General features: G+C 44.6%; 1 protein-coding gene across 1 annotated transcript in view; it reads left to right on the top strand.

The window, feature by feature from the left end:
• The window catches only part of TIAM2 (TIAM Rac1 associated GEF 2), a 215,426-nt gene that overhangs the window by 101,461 nt on the left and 101,139 nt on the right, over positions 1-12,826 (top strand). The window contains exons 4-6 of the mRNA XM_057739331.1: positions 4,306-4,412; positions 5,615-6,778; positions 12,194-12,629. Coding sequence (XP_057595314.1) covers positions 5,621-6,778; positions 12,194-12,629 — 1,594 coding nt within the window. The 5' untranslated portion in view covers positions 4,306-4,412; positions 5,615-5,620. The remainder of the gene's footprint in view (positions 1-4,305; positions 4,413-5,614; positions 6,779-12,193; positions 12,630-12,826) is intronic.

A 12,826-nucleotide genomic window follows, 5' to 3' on the forward strand; every position in this document is an offset into this window, starting at 1 on the left:
TGTACAGGTATGTGAAGTATATATATACATAAATAACTGAATCATATGTACATGAATCACTTTGCCATACACCTGAAACTAACACACCATTGTAAATCAACTATACTTCAATTTAAAAAAAAAAAGAAAAAAGACTTCCATGCTTGTTTGTGATTTTAGCTTAAAAAGCTACATAGCACATTCGTAAGATTGGGGAATTGGAAAAGAAGGTAGAAAACAAAAGACAAGGGTTGTTTTTAGATTCAGACTTGTCAGTTTTTAAAAATTCCAATGTTTTATTATAATTATCCAATAAATACTTATTAAAAAAGTGTATACCTAGCATAGAATATTTGTGAAGTACACACAGTCTTAGCACCTTTCATTTATTCCTGAGTAACTTCACTTAAATTTTCTCTTGGTCAGCTGTGGGCCTTGTTGTACATTAGTGTACCTGATGTGGGGTACTACAGGTGTGTGTACCCAATGTGCATGTTTTTTTCTACAGGGAGATTTTAAGTATTTCTTTTCTTTTTTAAAAGTTTCACTGGAAATCTGTCATTTTGATATCATTAGCCTGCTTTCTATCAATAAAAATTTTTTTTTAACTTGAATACCATAAAATTCCCTTAGTAAAGGAGTTCAGGGGGTCAGGGTTGCAGAAAACCTGACCTATTTATTCTCTTGTTTTCAGACAAAAATTACAACTGAAGCATGACAGATAAATATCTATTCAATTTGCCAAACTCCTCTGAGACGGTTCTGAAGTTTCCCTCGAAGATTACCCTTCCCCGTCAATAAATTCCTCATAAACATTAGATAAAGTCCTCTTGCTACAGTTTAGGGCTGTTTTCCTTCTGTGGGATTGACTGACTAGAGATGTTGAATAGCTGGTCAGCGTCACCCACGTGTCACAGTGCACGTTTTAGCCGCCTTTTGGCTTTTCTCCTGGCAGTACTGTGTTACTTATTGAGACGTTGCCTCAGGGATTAATACATCAGTCTTTCAGCCACATCCTATTGGGATGATTCCTGCTTAGTCTGTGCCCAAATTAACCTTCTAACATGTGAAGTTGCTTTCATTCAATTCAATTCAACAGGTGTTTATTAAATGCTTCTGTGAGTCCCAAAGTTGCAGGCCTTATTGAACAGCACCTCAGAAAGGACAGGGTCCAGGGCTTTGCGTTTTGAAATAGGACATGAAATTTATTTTTTAAATAAATTCATTTATTTACTGGTTGTGTTGGGTCTTTGTTGCTGCGTGCGGGCTTTCTCTAGTTGTGGCGAGCGGGGGCTACTCTTCATTGCAGTGCAAGGGCTTCTCATTGTGGTGGCTTCTCTAGTTCTGGAGCATGGGCTCTGGGTGCATGGGCTTCAGCAGTTGTGGCACACGGGCTTAGTTGCTCCGCGGCATGTAGGATCTTCCCAGACCAGGGATCCAACCTGTGTCCCCTACATTGGCAGGTGGATTCTTAACCGCTGGGCCACCAGGGAAGTCCCAGGACATGAAATTTAAAATGAAGCTTTTTAACTTCAAAAGGAGTAAGATAATTTGAGGTTACAATCTGCTGCTGGGACATAAGCTTTCCACCCTGAGCCATTCTGTACCTCCGAATCCCCGTCTTTGAGTGTCCTTGAGTGGCTGACGCAGCAGGACCGTCACTCCCATCAGCTCATTGTGTGAGGTCTCAGCAGTGCTTCCTGGGAGCTTCTCTGGCCACTTTTAGTTCCTACGTTAAAAAGTGTAGCTGAGGACTTCCCTGGTGGCGCAGTGGCTAAGAATCTGCCTGCCAATGCAAGGGACATGAGTTTGATCCCTGGTCTGGGAAGATCCCACATGCCATGGAGCAGCTAAGCCCGTGCACCACAACTACTGAGCCTGAGCTCTAGAGCCCACGAGCCACAACTACTGAACCTGCAAGCCACAGCTACTGTAGCCCACGCACCTAGAACCTGTGCTCTGCAACAAGAGAAGCCACAGCACTGAGAAGCCTGCACACAACAATGAAGAGTAGCTCCCGCTCACCCCAGCTAGAGAAAGCCCGGGCACAGTAACAAAGACCTAGTGTAACCAACAAATAAACAAATAAATAAATTTATTAAAAAAAAAAGTGTAGCTGAGAAAAGACAGACAACTCAGGTTTTGAAGTTTCAAAAGATGGGATTCTTGTGTTTCAGCTCCTGTGTCAGAGGTGTCACGGGGGGCCACTTTTTAGTGGCAACTCAACCAGTGGCTCTTCTGCCTTTTAAATATTTAGGAGAGCTGCCCACAGAAAAGTGTGGTCAGTAATGTCGTAGGTACCATTTCAGACCTTGTTAGTTAGCTGCTGGCGAACTTCATAGAGACTGTTAGATCTCCTTCTGATGCCTAAGTGGGAAATCTTTTTGACATTTTTTTTTCCAATTTAGAATATATGTGTGTGGATCATCCCAGGTAGACTGGTGTCTTTGGCCTTTATTGGAGATACTTAGGTCCCGTGCCAGTGCTTCACGAACTTTAAAAGTCACCATCGAACCCTCCAAAGAAGCTACACAAGTGGCTTCAACATCACTAATCATCAGGGACATGCAAATCAAAACCACAGTAAGATATCATCTCATACCGTAGGATGGCCACTATATAAAACAAACAGATAGAAAATTGCAAGTTTTGGTGAAGATGTAAAGAAATTAGAACCCTGTGAACTGTTGGTGGGAATGTAAAATGGTGCAGCTGCTATGGGAAACAGTATGGTGGCTCCTCAAAAAATTAAAAATAGGATTATCTCATGATCCAGCAATCCCACTTCTGGGTGTGTAACCGAAGGAATTAAAAGCAGAGTATTGAAGAGTTATTTGTATACCTATGTTCATAACAGCGTTATTCCCAGTGGCCAAGAGGTGGAAAGCAGTCCCTTGATGTCCATTTACAGATGAACGGATAAACAAATTGTGTGCACATACAATGGAATATTATTCAGCCTTAAAAAGGAAGGAAATTCTGACACATGCTACAACACAGATGAGCCTTGAAGGCATTATGCTAAATGAAATAAGCCAGTCACAAACAACAAATTCTGTATGATTCCACTTAACATAATGTACCTAGAGCAGTCAAATTGGTAGATGGAAAATAGAATGGTTTTTACCAGGGGCTGGGGAGGTGGGGGAGAGGGTGAGGTGGGGAGTTGTTATTTAATGTATAGAGATTTAGTTTTGCAAAATGAAAAGCATTTGGGAGACGGATTGCATAACAATATGAACGTACTTCACATTACCGTCTGTACACCTGAAATTGGTTCAGATGGTAAATGTTACATGTATTGTACCACAATTACAAATAAAAAATTTTTTTAAGAGGAAAAAGTCACTATTGAACCCTCACTGCTCTGCTTTCTCTGCAGAGAAAATAAAGGCTTTGTGTCTCAGCAGTGAGCACAGCCAGATGGCAGCCTCCTCAGCCCGCCCTCTTCCCCTCAAAGGTGGGCTTCCTGCTTCCAGCCTCATGCAGCAAACCCAAGCATGTGCTGGAGGAAACCTTTTTCATCTCATCAATAGGGTCAGCCACTCTGGCACACATTATTTTAGCCAAGAACTGTTTCCCTGTGACTACATTTGGGTTTTGTTTTTGCTGCTTCGTCAAATGGGGGACAGTGACCTGTTCTTGCTGTGTTAGGATGGTGCTTCCATGATCTGGCCCAGGCTGAGGGTCTGGGAGTTGTTTTCCTAGCGGTGGTGACAGATGAGCCATGACTCAGGGCAGCACTTTCACCTGCTTTCCCCTGAAACAAAGGCAAGCATTTGACTGCAAACTGTGCGGAGTGAAAGGCCTTCGCAAGGTCCAGTGGGCGGTGCTGGCTTCCTTTACATCTTCCAAACAATCCCGATGAATCACGCAGCTCACAGACATTGTTTATTATTATTTTTATAAATTTATTTTTTGGCTGTGTTGGGTCTTTGTTGATGCAGGCAGGCTTTCTCTACTTGTGGTGAGCGGGGGCTACTCTTCTTTGCAGTGCGCAGGTTTCTCAGTGCAGTGGTTTCTCTTGTGGAGCATAGGCTATAGGCCTGTGCTTCAGTAGTTGTGGCTCTAGAGCACAGGCTCAGTAGTTGGGGCGCACGGGCTTAGTTGCTCCACGGCATGTGGGATCTTCCCAGACCAGAGCTTGTACCCGTGTCCCTAGCATTGGCAGGCAGATTCTTAACCACTGTGCCACCAGGGGAGCCCCCGTTTATTATTTTGACAGGGATGCTGGACACCTGTTGTTTCTGCGGGTAATTTACATTAAACCTTCGTTTAATGGATATAAAAGGCTTGACAGAGTTTTCTCCTGTTTCTGTTTTTCAGAATCATTTCATGGACTCACTGCCCACACTTGCTAACCATGCTGCCTTGCTCCCAGGCCCCTGTCAAGTCGACTGACCATTAATCTCAGCACACAAACCAGACTACAGGTAAATCCTGTTCATGGGAGCTGTGGTTCATGTCTAGTGGCATGACTGTGATTTAGGGGATTAGTAAAGTTTTATTTATTTGTTCCGGTTATTTGTGTTTTAAACGGTGTTTAATAATTGCTGCCAAATAAACATCAGCCCTTTTGACTTTTGTGGCTGTACCTTCTTAGGTATAAAAGAATTAAAGTTAAAAACCTACTACATATGTTTGGAAACAACTGAAAGCATCGCCTCCAACCTGCCTCAAACAGTGATATATTGGTCAGAATTAAAAAACTGAGGGCGGGGTGTAGGGGTGGGGGAAGGTTTGGATCAAGTTTCACCTTGAATTTGGCTTAACTGACTCCTTAAGCAAATTGGGGTTTTAAAGGCAATTGAAAGAATCTAACAGTTTTTGGTTTTTTTTTCTTTCTCTGTACATACATTCTAACAAGTCAGCTTCAGCCTTCCTTCTCTCATCAGGTTCTAAAGTGAGTACCCTTAAAGTCTTTAGAAAAGCTCTAGAGATGTTTCCTTAAAATATTTTTCTGTCCCAAATGAGAGCTTGTATTTTCCTCCCACTTTTTTTCATCTCAGTCTGGTTTTTGTGAACTTCTAGTCCTTATCTTTTGAGGTATGCTACTCTGTGATATATGAAAGCTCCAGCACAGTGCGGTACCTGGAGCCATGTTATTACCGATGTGGTTGTTTTTCAGCAGTAATCACTTATATGGGCTGTAGTATGAGCTCTTCCAGTAGTTTATGTATAATGAAAATATATCTCTGTGGTCACTGAAAAATCAATATATTGCAGTGACAGAGTAAAGATATTTTCCCCTCATTTTTCTCTTCAAGAATTATTGTTCAAAACCTCCCAATGCCAAGCCTGTAGGAGGTCCCTGTCTTAAGCTGATTCCTATGCCTGTTCAGTTTCCGAGTTAATGCCTGTTCAGTTTCTGAACTAACATCAGACAACAGATGATGTGCTTAAAATCACTAGCACAGGAGCAGGCAGTACTGTCTCTCTGGGTGATGACCGGCATTGCAAAAGGAGAACCAGTTCCATAAGTCACTCTTGTCCCTACGTCTCTGAGTTGTGTCAGGTCCAGAAGGAAGTTGCTTGGTGCCTTTGTCATGTGAAGAGCATATTTTGTAGACTGTTCTTCCACAGCGGAAGGTAATTTAGGTTGTGGCTCTTGCTGATGCTGCTGTTCTTACTTTAGGTTAAAATGGGGAACTCCGAGAGTCAGTACACCCTTCAAGGATCTAAAAATCATAGCAATACGATTACTGGTGCTAAGCAAAAGCCTTGCCCCCTGAAAATCCGTGGCCTTCATGCAAAGGATGACAAGTCATTGCACGGATGGGGTCACGGAAGCAGCGGAGCTGGGTACAAGTCCAGGTCGCTGGCTCGAAGCTGCCTTTCTCACTTTAAGAGCAATCAGCCTTATGCCTCCCGACCAGGTGGCCCCACGTGCAAAGTCTCCAAAGGCAGTGCCTACTCCAAGCACAGGACAAGTGCCTCAGGGTCGGATTTCCAGGGCAACGATGCTGCTTTCTCCCCCGAGAACAGCTTCCACTATGTCGCGCACCCACCAGCAGAGAACCACGTGGCCTCGAGGGACTGCAACGGGCACCTGCTCAACTGCTACGGCAGGAACGAGAGCGTGGCGTCCACGCCGCCGGGCGAGGACCGCAAGAGCCCCAGGGTGCTCATCAAGACGCTGGGCAAGCTGGACGGGTGCCTCCGGGTGGAGTTCCACAGCGGCGGCCCGCAGGGCGCCGCGCCCCCGGGGGCCTCGGGCGGCCCGGTGCAGCTGCTCCGCTACTCGGCCGGCTCCCCGCCCAGCCCGCGCGCCTCCCCCGCCGCCGCGCGCCCGCGCTCCAGCAAGGGCAGCTCGCTCAGCTCCGAGTCCTCCTGGTACGACTCGCCCTGGGGCCCAGCTGGCGAGGCCAGCGAGGCCGAAGGCTCCTTCGCGGTGCCCGGCACGCCCGACCCCGACCCTGACCCTGAGCCCGGCCTCCACACGGGCTTCCCGCCCAGAGATGCTCCAAAGCCCTTCAGCCAAAGCGCCTCCCTCTCGTCCCTCCGGGAACCCTACCTGGACGCCCCGCTGGGGAGCCTGGCCCCCGCAGCCCTGCGGCTCTCTGATGACTACATGGGCACGCGCGCCAGCCTCAGCGCCCGCGTCTCCTTCGCCTCGGACATGGACGTGCCGGCCCGCGTGGAGCGCGGGGAGCCCGGGCAGTTCGCGTCCTTCACCCTCCCCTGCCGCAAGTCCAGGGCCCTGAGCGAGGAGCCCTCCAAGAAGGACACCCTGAAAGCCAGGATGCGCCGCATCAGCGACTGGACGGGAAGCCTCTCCAGAAAGAAAAGGAGACTCCAGGTGAGTCACACTTGGAACGGGGGGGAGAAAGATGCCCTTCGTTTTCCTACCTGCGAAAGGGGGAAGTGAGCAGAAACTACTGCCGAGCGTGTCCTGAGGCTTAAATGAGCTCCCGAGAGTGAAGAGTTAACCTAAGACCTGGCATGTCTTGTTTGCAGGTGCATGTGTGTGTGTTTTCCTTTTCCTTCAGATGTGCATTTTCACTCTTAACCCTTGACTTGAATCTCTCTGATTCTGTCCAGTCTTGCCTTCTGGACTCTGTTTCTGGAATGAAGCCCACAAGACCAGGCCAAACTGTTCTTAAAAAGGACGGTGTTGGAGAGACTTCCCCAATGAATTGGTTATCTGAGCACTTTGCTCGAACTCATTCTTAAAGCCTAAACAGAAAGGAAGAGACAGAGATTGTTGTCATTTTTGGATGAGTAGCCTTGCTGAGCTCGATATTACTTTGGGGAAATTAAAATTCCTATTGTTCAGTTGGTACGTCGGGAAAGAAAAATGTGGGTGCTCTATCTCTATGTATAATCTCACCACCTCCTCATGGGGATAGCTAACAGTTTTGAAAACATCTTCACATAAGTACATGGAGTAGCAAAAAATGTGATGATGTTGATAGAATAAGGATATGATGATGGCAGTAATACTTTTAGTGGGCGCATGAAGTTTGAATGGGGGAAATGACACCAGGAAGGAAACTAATTTGCCTTCTTAGGTAACGAGTGGCAATTGTTAGGTTTTCAGTTGCTTGTTCTTTTTTATTTTTACTTTTAATTATTTATAGAGGGGAGAAAGTGTTTTGTTTTTTAAACTCAATATAAGTCATATTGTTGAAGGAAATTGAGTGACTCGTTTGTCTCTAGTAGAATTGCTTTTAAACCATCCTAGATAGATATATAATTACAAAATTGTATAGAGCTTTAGGAGTAGAAAATATATAACTTCCCTGAGCAGATTGTTTCAGATCTATAAAATTTACCGTTAGTTATTTCCTTCTTATGTATAAGGTCCCAATAGTGTACCTTGTGCCCTTTTCTCCTCCTCTATACAGAGACAAAGGATAGATGATCATTGTCCTATTACAGGACTCTTCATACCCCTGAATGTAATAATTTGCTTCCTCCTTACTCGTTACTTCTTTAGGCTAAACCACTAAGTACTGTGGTGGAGATTTTTTTGGCCTTTTCCTCTCAGCCGCCATTTGCCAACTGACAGCAGTCAAGCGTGATGGAAGAGAGAGCTGCTACTTTCCGGGGAGCTGCAGTCCCATGGAGACAGCTTTCCCGTCTTTTTGATGCAAGTGTTGTGTTGTCCACTTGTGTTCAGCTCTCATCTGCCGTGGCCCCTAAGTCTGTTCCTCCATGTCTCTTTTGCATAGAGCATGTTTCTCATCTGTGAGTGTGGCCTGGCCTACACCCGGCTCTGCTGCATCTCAGTTTCCATTCAGGTCCAAAGCAGACCCAATGCCACTGTGAGTTGACCACGTTCTGTCCCATGCAGGGTGTCGTTGCCCAGCCACCCCCAGGAAGGGAACTTCCTTCAAATCTGTGTCATCCAAAGACTTAACTGGATGATTTGTAAGCCAGTGGAGTTAAGAACGGACTGGTTGCAAACAGAGAATCCAAAGTTGAAAGCTAGAAAGGACTCCCCCTCATTTTAAAATGAAGAAACTAAGGTTCAAGGAGTTTGAAAACACATGGCTGGTTAGGGGAGAAGCCAGGGCCAAAACCACTCCTGCTAAAACTAACACGTGTGACTTTTCCACTTAGCCACATGGCCAAGGTACTGTTGGTAGCCACTAGTAATTACTTTGGGGTTACTGAATATTAAGATAATAAACTATCTCCTACTTTTAAAAAGTGGCCTATGAAAGCAGCTTTTGAGTTTTGCTTGTGTCAAAGTTTGATAATTTATAAAGGTGAACAAAATGTACTTTTCTGGTAAACATACCACTTCCATTGGTTACACCTTTATTTTTTTCTATTTTTAATTTTTTATTATTTGGCTGTACTGCACACCTTCTGGGATCTCAATTCCCTGACCAGGGATTGAACCCGAGCCATCAGGAAACTCTGGCCTTTGTTTTTCTCTTACAATTGAAGATGAAGACAAAGTTTGGATCCTTAAAAAAGTAATCAGTGCATAGGAGCAAAGTTTGTGACAATACACCATACTAAGGCACCAAATGCTTATCCTCTTGCACACACAGGCTTCAGTATGCCAGCAGGGCTTAGGCCCAGAAAATCTTCCCATGATAGGTAGACACACTTGTTTTGACTTTTTTAAAAAAGTGATATAAAAAGAACAATCCTTTTGTTTGTTTGTTTTATAGGGCTTTGAACCACTCTGGCGAGTGAGAGCCTGAAAGCAGATTAATCAGTGGAAATGCATAGCTGAAAAAGAATATCATACTATTTAAAGCTAGGGGGAGAGGGAGGGGACACGTGCTGGAGAAGAGAATGTGTTTGATGCTAGTAAACTATTTGTATTAGTGCAGCTATGCTGAGACCTGGGAGGCCTTGCTCTTGTCCTGGGTAAACTTTCTGTCAGTCAGGGTGGGCTAAGTTATGCTGAGGTAACAAAAATCCCTCAATTCTCTGAGGTGTAGCACAAAGTCTATGTCTCATTCAAGCTGTAACTCTGGTCTACATTGTTCCTTTCTGGGACCCCAGGTCCACAGAGCAGTTACCATCTGGGACACCGCAAGCCTCTGTGGCAGAGGGAGAAGGAACCGTGAGTTGGCTTTTGAAGCTCCCACTCAGGGGTGACGCATTTCACTTCTGTTTGTGTCTGTTGGCCAAATCAAGTCACATGGCCACACCTGACTCCAAGGGAGGGGAGTGGGGAGTAGGGAATGGTCCTGCCATGTCCACAAGGGAGGACCAGATATATCTGAGGGGTAGCACTGACCACTGCAGCGGAGTTTCTTACAGAGGAGATTCAGGACACAGAGGCTCCAGCTTTCTGAACCTCTTAATTTTAGATTTTCACTGCCCTTTGAGGGCTACAGAGTCACAGGGAATTTCTGCAGAGGACTAGTGGTCCTTATTATGAAAAAAAAGACAATGGCATGTGAAGAATGACACAGTGAATTTTCCTAGAAGGTATAAGAGTTTTCCTTTAGCTCCCAAGGAATTTGGTGACATCTTTTGAATTTCTCTCTACTCTTTGCTATAGTGCTCTCGCCATCAAGTTATGTCGTCTGTCATTTACGCTTATCCAATGGAGGTAGAAATAGAAATCAGACTCCTTTATGTACGTGTCTAATATAGCACCTTAGTTTCACACCCATAACACAGTGATCACGAAATTCAGCTGAGACTATTTAGGGATCTTCCTTCCTTTCTCCTTCCTTCCTTCCTTCCTTCCTTCTAGCCTGAAAATTAATCACTAGCTATTAGGATTCTAGATAGAAAGCGTTACAAATTTATTAGGGACCAGGGAAGTTCATGTCTGTGTATAAGAATCAGTTAGGAATGCTAAAATGCAATCTTTCTCCATTTGTCAAGGAGAAAAATTTGTCTTGTTTTGCTCCAGTTGGCATTGAAAAGTTAAAATCGGACTTCCTAGATGGCGCAGTGGTTAAGAATCCGCCTGCCAATGCAGGGGACACAGGTTCGATCCCTGCCCCAGGAAGATCCCACATGCCACGGAGCAACTAAGCCCGTGTGCCAAAAAAAAAATAAAAAAAGTTAAAATCTCGCTCTTATGAGAAACAGTGTCAGGAGTGCTAACAGGTTACGCTTCAGTCTGACACTTGATGCCTTTCTCTGGCAGGGCTCCGCTTGGTTCGAAACACCCCGTTATAGCTCTTGCTGGGTATCAGAGGCAGTTCCAGTGTTTTGGGGCAGTGGAATAATGTCAATACTAGCTAAATGAAAAGTTTTCCTTCACCTCCTAGGAACTTTTGAAGAGCAACCAAGTGACAATTGGAAAAAAAAAAAAAACCCTTAAACTATTTTGAAAGTTTCCTGTCCAAGTGACTCACCGCAGCTGGCTTATTTGCTCTGTTCTTGCATAAGCATCAGAGTATAAATAAATCTGACTATGGGACATAGTGTAAACATAGCGGAAGATAATATTTGCATTAGTAATAGCTATGTTTGGGGCTTAGTTTTTTATAACCCTTGGGTATTTAGAAGCACTCTTCTGTTGATTTTCCTACAAAAGATTGCAAGTAATTGCAACTTGATTTCCGGATGAAATTTCTGAAAAGAAAACCCCTCCACACAGGGGGATATTCAAAATAAGGTTTGGTCAATGGTCCTTGACCCTACTTTCCCTCCTTTTTATTTGAATGGAGAAGGAAAACCCACTAGCCTCTGAATGGATGAGTGTGCTAGAGTCTCTCTTCAGAGCTACCTTAATCTAAGCTGTAAATTTGGAATGTCAGTGTCTTTTAAGTCATAAATTAAGCTCACTTTTTGCTGAAAAATTTCTTTCCTGCTGTTGACCAATGAATGGCCTCTATGCAAGTTATTCTTCTTGAATGACTAGACTTCTAGATGTTAGAGGAAACCTTTGTGTTTTCAGCTCTGTGCACGGCCGGTTCACTAATGTTCAGTGCATGGTGTCCTAAGGGGGGCAGTGGTTCTTAGGTAAATATAATTTTATTCAGAGCTGCCTGTGTCTGATTTTGTGTCAGAGTAAATATTAAACAATCATGCTTTGGTGTTCCCAGTGCTTAGAATAAAGTAGGTGTTCAAATAAAACAATGTGAATGAATAAATAGTATATTCCTTTCAGGAAAGAATTCCCAAGTTAAGTAAAAAAATTAGTTACAAAATAAAAGCTAGTTACTGGCCACTACCCTTTGTAGATAAGGAACCCCCAGGTGCATGGTTTTCACTATCCAGGGAGAAAAATATGATGCTAGAGAGCTCCACGTCTAGACCCGGGCAGGGGGCAAGAAACTGAGACTATTCACTGTGGGGACAGGAAGAAAAGTTTGTAGAAAACAGCACCCTCCTTGACTCTGGCACTAGTGCTTTTCTAATTTAGCTTTAAACTGATCCAGAGGGAAAACAAGATGGCAAGAACATGAATTCTTTCCCAAAAGATACAGATTCACAATTAGCAAAGAAATATCAGTCCAGAAATCTTCACTAGTGTGTTTTGAATATACTAGTTCATTTTTTGATACTAAGCGTAGGTTAGAATTAGGATAGTTGGGGGTATTTGGTTTACATTTTTTAAACATTGACTCCACTGGCTGTACATTGGGTTGGGCAATACTGTTTCTATAATTCTTTCTGGTTTGCAGACTTGATGATTAAAGATGCATCTTAAAAAAAAAAAAGAATCTTGCTTTGCGGCAGCAGTATTAGTAAGCCACACTATTACACACATGCCGTGCTGGGGAAGGGGTGCTTTGGCTGTACGTGACCTCTGATGGGTGGTCATCTGCGTTGCTCACAGGAGCCGAGGTCCAAAGAGGGCAGTGACTACTTTGACAGCCGCTCAGATGGACTGAATGTGGACATGCAGGGGCCCTGCCAGGCGTCTGCGTCTCTGTGGTCAGGGGGCTCGGCTCAGATCCTGTCCCACAGAAGCGAATCCGCTCACGCAATCGGCAGCGATCCCCTCCAGCAGAACATTTATGAGAATTTCATGCGAGAGCTGGAGATGAGCAGGACCAACACAGAGAACCTTGAAACGTCCACAGAGACTGCCGAGTCCAGCAGCGAGTCGCTCAGCTCTTTGGAGCAACTGGACCTGCTCTTTGAGAAGGAACAAGGAGTGGTCCGCAAAGCCGGGTGGCTCTTCTTCAAACCCCTTGTCACCCTGCAGAAGGAAAGGAAGCTGGAGCTGGTGGCTCGGAGGAAGTGGAAACAGTACTGGGTAACACTTAAAGGTAAGTGATCATCACCACCCAGAGGGCCCCTGGAGTCCTTTCCTCCGCTGTCCTCTTTGCTAGGAAATGTTAGTCCAATGTTGACCTGAGTTTATGTGAAGGCATCTGATCCAGAATCTATCAGCCTGCTTTCCTACAAATACTGTCTCAAACCTGTGTAATATGGCTCATTTAACATTCATATACATTATTCATTC

Source organism: Hippopotamus amphibius, chromosome 6 (genome assembly GCF_030028045.1).
Source record: "Hippopotamus amphibius kiboko isolate mHipAmp2 chromosome 6, mHipAmp2.hap2, whole genome shotgun sequence".
In the NCBI taxonomy this organism is placed as follows: Eukaryota; Metazoa; Chordata; class Mammalia; order Artiodactyla; family Hippopotamidae; genus Hippopotamus; species Hippopotamus amphibius.